Consider the following 8,285-nt stretch of genomic DNA (forward strand, 5'->3'; position numbering starts at 1 on the left):
CACTTCTTCTGTGCTGGGTTTCCAGGGAGAAGATCAGGCTGTCTGGTCAGTCTTCAGTCCAGACACAGGGACTCCACACAAAAATCCATTTGGTTCCCAACAGGTGGGCAACCGATCAACACAGTTTTGCTCTTTCTATTCTCTTTCGCTCTTCATTTCCATGCCTGGTGCGCGCTTGCTGCTCCAGATTGACATAACTGGGTCATGACTTCAGACTCACTAAGACCCCAAGACACCACTTCAGAGGGCGCCGAGAAAGAGGAACAAAGCATTAAAGTACCTGGGGCTTTGAAGTGTGTTCCTTCTGCATTTGAGCATCTCAATGGCCTAACCTGCCAAAGTAGTGTAAAACTGCTGCTTACTGTAGGACCGTTGAGCTCTGAAGTACCCAAGTCTTTATGCGACTGAATTGAACTGAAAATGCCTCCATTTTTTTGCAATCAACAGCATTTGTTTAAGCCTTTTGTGAAACTATAAATAGGACTGAAGAAAAGCCATGATTTACAATACGTGCTCTAAAAGAAATGAGAGTGTGGCTTGTTGGGAGTAATTCTGTGCTGCAGTACAACCACAGTGGTCTGAATTTATACTGGTTATGCTGCACAGGCATCCTCAATATGCCATTAACCAATTATTGTTTCCAATGGCTTAAATAAAAAGAGAACCAGCAGATTCAATTAGTGAAACAAAGGTTACTCCAGTTATGTGGCAAATCTCAAATTGTTATTATTTAATGACCACATTTTTCATTTTAGAAAAGACATTGCCTCCCCTAGCTGCTCTGCACTTTTGCTTAACTTTTTCAACACAAAGAACAGTCAATCCTATTCATACAGCTTTTCTTCACTAACAATTACTGCCTTCACCATTGTGTTTACTCCCTCCAGAAATAATCTTAATAGCAGGTTTCCTGCAGCTCTAACTATTAACTAACTTGATTGATTTCCCCATTAAGATGTAAAGCAGTTGTGCAGAAGAAAAAAATTAACTCCTTTTTATGTGCTTGTCTCCTGTATGTTCATTTTAACACCTAGTATCGAGCCTGAAAGAGTACAGAAAAATCCGGGAGAGGTATTAGGACTAACATGGAAATTAAAATGTCCTTTTATCTTATTCTACTCACTTCGTGCTACTGCTTCCTGAGTTGTGTGTCCCTTACTTGAATAAAATATCAATTTCTGCTCAGGAGTAGACTTTCACCTCATTTTCCAAAAGAAAGAATAAAAGCAGGAAAATATTCCCTTATGTCCACAACCAGAGAAGGTACTCTCTCCCTCACAGCCCAGGCTGAGCCCCAGTGAGCGTCAGTTCAAGCTGGGACCAGGATTTCCCATGATTCAGTGCTCAGCCAGCTGTGCGTCACTGCGTTTGCTTGGTTTTTGGCGACCAGGGTCCTCTTGACTTCATCCACATCAACCACCCCTGGAACCTGGGGAGAGCCTTCGTCCTTGCAGTGATGTCAGTGAAAGATACGCCACTCCTCCAATCAGCACTAACTCTCCCATCATGCTCGGTGAAGCTTTGAGCGTGCCAAATGAGTAACGTTCAGACATGGCGGCGTGTCCCAAAGACCCTCATCGTTCCCGTATTGCATCATTCCGGGCTGCCGCCGTGAAGCTGAATCACAGAACAACTGGTGATTCCAAACTGGGTGGGTATGAACAGCTATAAAATCCCCAAGTCCACATTCTAATTAAGGAAAAGACATGAAGATGCCCATCAAAGCAGAACAATACGCTAAATTAAATGTAATACTTTCACTTAAGAATGTTTTAAATGGGCTGTTTGGAAAGGAATAAAAAGTGGTGCTAAAATCTGCTCTTGTGCGAAAGACTGACAGGTCTCCTCTTCTGGCAAGATTCTAGTTCTGTTCATCATTGTGGCTACTACTCAGACACAAAGTAAATACTAATAACAATGAACGTGGAAAAGGATGAAACGGGCAACTTAAAGTAAAGAGAGGGTCCACAGTTTGAGAATCTACAGATAATAGATACCAAAGAATACAGAGTGTGTTCTGAAAAAGAAAATCAAATTCAGTACCTATTCCTGTCACTTACAGTACAATCACAATAAATTTCATTGTGTGGTAGCAATTTAGGACGATGACAGACAACTCCCTTGTAGCACAAGACAAGATTAACCATCTCCAGAAGCTGATATACATCGACAGCCTTACATCAGTTGATCAGCTGAGTTTGAATCTGAGTCTTAGCAGTTCTTCTTTTTCCTTTACTGCTTTAGTGCTGAAGCAGAACATGGGACAGGAAAATGCTGTAGTACCTTCAGCTGTGATCATCTGAGATAGACATTTGGTCAAGGTGTAAGTAGTTTGTTCTGTTTTTGTTTGTATTTCACATTGCATAAAATATATCGCTACTGCCACAACTCTTAGGGTAATTTTCAACCAGCCTCCTCTCCCCAGTTAAATAACATAACCTAACATAATAATATCAACATAAAATAACATAAAATAATATCAACATGACAGTTAATTAAGTGTTAGAAAGTGATTACTTACGAACTGGAATCCATAAATGTACCACATTAAATTTTACCTTGTTTCGTTAATATACCCCGATAACTCCCCCTACGGTGAACACAAAACTTTAAAAAATACAAAAAAAAAATGTGAAATCACAGGAAATGCGCCTCGGTTTTCAAAGGTGGAAGCCCCACTGTACTCTCAACAGCAAATGTCAGGACTTCTGGTGACAGGTAAATAACACTGACTGCAACCACCAGTCAAAAGAGAAGCTCATCAAGATTCTTACAGGCATGAAAATGCTGGGTTTTGAAACTGGAAGGAAACCAGTTTATGTTTAAGCCCCATGTCACGTTCATAAACCCCTCCTCTTAAGGACGCTCCAGCCCTTCCTTGTTTTCTACTCATCTCCCGCACCTGCTCCCTGTTCCAGCCCCCGTTTCAGTTCTCCTTAAAAGCCACTCTACTCCGGGCTCTGCTCTGGTTTCCGCACCAGGCGAGTCCGGGACCTGGAAGCGCCTGGTCCCATCAAGGTTTTAGTTCCTGTTCCTGTGCTGGTCCCAACCCGGTTCCTGTTTTTAACCCTGTTTGTCTTGGATGGACCGCCCGGCTTTGGACTTTTGCCTCCTCTCAGATTCCCCCTTGGACTCACTTCTGGATTGTTTGGCTCGGCCACACCTCCCCCGAACACCAGCGCACCATGGACATGCCCCCTGTTTTCATTCCCGACTCCTGCATGCTTTTTTCCCCGTGTTTTCCTCACTCTACCCCGGATTGTGTCGTTTGCATAGGGTCCGGAAAGAACGCTTTCGTTACACCCCATGTGCCAAGTGCTTGGCTTTATATGAATTGCAGTCCTCGATATGTTTGTTTAATGGTGATTGCATGTTTATGCACTGTGACAGACTGGCACCCTGTCCAGGGTACAGTACCACCTTGTGCTCCCTGCCTCTGGGATAGACTATGGATTGCCATGGATCTCATCAGGAAATACTGTACATAGCTTTTTTAATACAGCACGGATGAATGGAGGGTTATGCTCACTTTCAATCTCATGGATAACATGATGGTGTTCTGTGCAAACCAAGAAACCAACGTTTCCCACTATGGAAACTTCATTTAAGGTATAATTTGGTTTTCTTTAATTTAAGCTGTGGCAGTCAAGGAGCTCTGTACAAAAGCTTGGTCAGCTGCTGGATGTGTGGACAGGCTCCAGCTGGCTGAAAGATTTACTGTCTGACAGCCTTGACAATTCTATTGTTGTTAGTAAAACTGGTCCATTATTGTTTTACTTTAATTATAAAGTACATATTAAATGTACCTCCTTTAACAAACCTGAATAGGTTTCCCAAAACAGTGCATCGTATTAATCACAAAAAAAAACTGACCAAACACAGTAATGTTATCAGTGGAACTACACCCTTGCCTAGTTCAGACATAAAAAAAGATTTTCCCCATAGTGTTTATCAATACATCCTAAGAGAATCAGAAAATTCCTTTTGGCATTGTAAGTGGTATCACACTACACCTTTTAAAGCATTTGATGTTTTTTTTTCACATGGTATATAATTCAAAGAAAAATGTAATCTGTGTGATTACATTTAATGATCTCATCTAAAGTGCAAAGGTTAAAAGCTTCTAATTTCCAAGACATTGTTAAGCATTAATCATTAAATAAATATTCAGGTTCTCTAAGGTGAAATCACAGAGTACTTACAGAAATACTGCTTAAATTCAACCCCAATTGATTGCAGTGCGGAGCTTTTAAAATGTCACATCTCAATAAAAATTAAAGTGTGCATTAAAAAATGTTTTTTTACATTTAAAGGTCACAGACAAGCAAAACTTTTCTCGATGTTTGCATTGATGATCTAATGTGGCAAAATCTCAGTGAGTAGATATAAGTGCTATATAAAATGTATTTAAGATGCTAAATTGCCATTTTTAATTCCCACATCAGATCGCACGTCTAACACCAAAATACTTTAAAAGTCAAAATCTTCTGAGGGCGGTGCAGGTTGCATACAGCAGAACAGGCATGTGCTTGATTTACAAATGAGAGGAGTTACAAATGAGAGGAGGTTGTTCTGTTCATCTGGCCCTTTTCATAGTTAGTAGCTAATTGATCAGAGGATCTCATCTACAGTAGGTGTTTCTGAAGGGAGACAGGTTGGGAATCAGCTTCAACAATAGGGCTGCATACAGTAGCTAGCAGTAACTTCCACCAGCCTAATTTCCCTCCTCATAAGAGCAATTTCCTGCTTCTTGATGAGGCCGCCAGCACCCTTCGGAGTGGTTCAGGACTCTCAGTCACAGAAACAGACAGACACACCCTGCAGGCACGTTGTCAACTAAGCCATTTTGTCTCCTTCAATCCTACAGTCACTGATAACTTACTGTAATGTGACCAATTGTAATAGAAACCTTAGTCTGTCAAATTGATTGACCCATAATTGTACTGATAATTGGGTGGTCTCTGCTAGCATGGGCTACCTCAATATTATAATACCTATGGTTGATCTATTGTATTCAATAAAGCCAATTTGTCATGGTACCAGATGTGCTCTTGTGTAGGAACAAGTAATAGGTTTATTCCATGCTGAAAAAAAGAAGAAAGAGAACACAACGTTTCGGCCGTGGAGCCTTCTTCAGGTGTGAGAGAGACAGGGCAGTGACTGCCCTGTCTCTCTCACACCTGAAGAAGGCTCCACGGCCGAAACGTTGTGTTCTCTTTCTTCTTTTTTTCAGCATGGAATAAACCTATTACTTGTTCCTTTGCAGCCTACGCATGCTGACGCAGCTACCCACCTGTGCTCTTGTGTAGACTCACAGACTTCCTTTTTGGCTGGGAGGAGATCAAAGCACACAAATCCTGGATAATTATTTCTCATTTAGATTTTACAGGAATCTCCATACCACTTGTTACGTTCATACACAATTTCAAACATCCCAACACCACTTGTTCATTTAAAGCCCAGGTGCTGTATGTGCTGACATTTCCAGCCTGTAATTGTTTCAGCTGTTGTCAGTGTGACACCAGAGGACATTGACTGTTTGCTTCACATTTTCAGTTAGGGATAGAATAAAAGAAAAGCCATTGTAGCATTCAGTTAAATGCACAGTACAGGTCATACTGTAGTTCTTTTAAGATGTAACTCAAAGAATCACTGCCCTTTCATTGAGCAACTAACCTTAGACCTCAACTTAAATATGCATTGTTAGTTTTTTCTTGACGTGACACTGAAACTAAAATTCTTGCAACTTTTAAAAATGCAGTAGTCATTTTCAATAGACTCCAGCTGCCTGGAAGACAAATTGTGATGGCTGAGTATGGCTCTGAGATTTCCCAGTCTCCAGGTTTCCATGGTGACAGAATATATAACTAACTTTCAGAAAATTCAGCAAAACACCATTCTTTCTGCACAATGAACAAGGCCCGCCTTCAGTTGTCTGTGGCATTTTAAAAACATACAGCACAGAATCTGACTAATGCATAAGCACTGTGAACTTTAACTACCGTATGAACTTACATAATAGAAAGGCTGAATAACAGTAACAAAGACAAACTGGCAATAAACATCTACCCATTAGAAATATCAAATAAAATTTGCTTTCTCAGAAATTACACACACTTGCATGCTCAGGCAAGTTATAAATTAGAAGTAAATACTCTGATACTCCTCATATCTAAACTGCCTCATACTCAGGACTCGGTTTGCAGTTCCATCTCTGCAAGCAATTCATTTGTTTTATAAGAGCAACATTCTCTGCCCTTCTAGCTGTACAGTTCACAGTTACAGACAAAGCCGAGGTTATCACAGGTGTGTTAAAAATGAAAATGAAAATTAATTGCATCTGGAAAAAAGAGGATGGAAACAATTCACTGACATATTTAGCATATTATCATAATGCTTGATTGTGCACACTCCACTATGTGACATAATGTAGCCTACATTAAGATATTACATCCATAGCCTGCTTCCTCAAAAAAGCTACATATATTGTCAAAACATGCGTAGTCCTCAGTGTAGTCCAGGCTTTCTACCAGGAGTTATTCATTATCAACAGTTCAGTGGGAAGAACTGATTCACGGATAAGGAAAAGAGATTTCCTTTGTGTACTGAATATTATTCAAGGCATTTGGTATTCTTTTTGATGAAGAAAATGAACAATATCATCATAAGCTACCGTAAAAGTCATGATGCTAAATTTTACTCTGTCCTTTATTATGTCAATGCTGCATGATGGATCACATGGGAAAGTACCCCAGAACGTGCACACCACTGAGTTTTACAAGGGTTTTCCAGAATCCAAACTTCTGTTTTAAACTAAAACAAATATATACTGTACAGAAAGAGGTGTTAGGAATAGTACCAAAGACAAAGCCAGCCACAAAGAAACTAAAAATAAAAAATAAAAACTGCGTGCACTTGACTGGACAAGGTGCCACTGTAAGTGGACTTCTGTGCGGCCTGACCTGGTTCTCCTCGTGGGTCACCCTCATCTGCTCCTTCAGGACCGACATCCTGGCTGCTTCCTCTTTGCGTAGCACCCGCTCCTTCTTCAGCTCGGGGCTCCAGAAGGTCTTGATGCTGTTCATGGAGGAGCCCAGCTTGCTGTCCTTGATGTCCAGCTCCTTGCGCAGGAGCTCATTCTCTCTCTGCAGGTCCTTGAGCTGGGCCTGCAGGTCCAGCATGGTGCTGTCCCGCACCTGCCTGAGGGCGGAGGGGACCTGGTGGTGGTGCAAGCCCGAGGAGAGCGTGGCGTGGTCTCCGTAGGAGAGGATCTCGGTGTGCGGCAGGCCCGCCGAGGCGATGTTGGGGCTGCTGCCCATGGCTGTGACCCTCCCGCCGTACGTCGCCCTGCTGGTCGCCCTCCCGAGCGTCATCGTGCCCTTCGGGAACGTCGTGGATGCCACCCCTTCGTGGTCACTCAGGTACATCGGGCCAGAGGTGGCGTAGGCCGCGTTGAGCGACTGGATGTTCTCCATCGACAACGTCTTTCCCGCTCCCCCTCCCCCTCCACTGTTGGTCCTCCGGTGTCCCAGCCTGGGGGACCTCGGCAAGCGAGGTGACCGAGAGGGGCTACCCTCCAAATGCCCGACCGTTCTTGAGCTCCCGTACATGATCGGTCCTCCCTAGATCGAGGCTCCTCAAGCGCAAAAGTGGGACTCGCGACTGAAGCGTGCAGTTTACAGAAGTGTTCTCGCTCCCCAGGTCCTGTCAGGGAGCTGCTTAGTTCATTCTTGCAAGGGGCTGATTTGGGGGGGCCTTCAGTTCAGATCTGGAGAGGAGACAAGAGAAATATCATCATCGCCACTGAACAGTCCAGCTACAACACAATTTTCGGGTTTTGGGTTCATTAAGAAGGTGCATGATAAGATTCACAATTTCATAAATATGCTTCCCGATGCCGCAAGAAGAAGAAGCTTCTGACTGTCCTTTAAAGTAGGTCAATATATCTCACACTTAAATAGTATTGGTCATTTCAAACTCATTCATAAACGTATTATATACCGTTACATATAATATATAAAGTGCTTAGTACTTGGAGTAACACAGAGAAATAACGTCCCCCTGCCACGATGTATCAAGTAAGGAATGTTCTCATGGGTTTCCACAGATTCCACCTTCAGATACAAACCCACAGTGCAATGCAAACTGGGTTCAGCTTTTTTATGTTTCGGGATAGACTGATTCATCTCATCTGTCTCAGAACTGTACGGTATAATGAAGTGCCTCATCACTGCAGATTTGGAAAAGAGGGCAAGCAAAACCAAATGACTAGTTTCACTAGGTAA

The 8,285-nt window shown here is 42.4% G+C and overlaps 1 protein-coding gene across 1 annotated transcript in view; it reads right to left on the reverse strand.

Annotated features, from left to right (window-relative positions):
- The window catches only part of LOC148835458 (ERC protein 2), a 303,333-nt gene extending 295,565 nt beyond the window's left edge, over nt 1-7,768 (reverse strand). The window contains exon 1 of the mRNA XM_088916570.1: nt 6,963-7,768. Coding sequence (XP_088772696.1) covers nt 6,963-7,610 — 648 coding nt within the window. The 5' untranslated portion in view covers nt 7,611-7,768. The remainder of the gene's footprint in view (nt 1-6,962) is intronic.
- Between the last annotated feature and the right edge of the window lie 517 nt (nt 7,769-8,285).

This window comes from Atractosteus spatula, chromosome 5, assembly GCF_055471065.1.
Source record: "Atractosteus spatula isolate fAtrSpa1 chromosome 5, fAtrSpa1.hap1, whole genome shotgun sequence".
In the NCBI taxonomy this organism is placed as follows: domain Eukaryota; kingdom Metazoa; phylum Chordata; class Actinopteri; order Semionotiformes; family Lepisosteidae; genus Atractosteus; species Atractosteus spatula.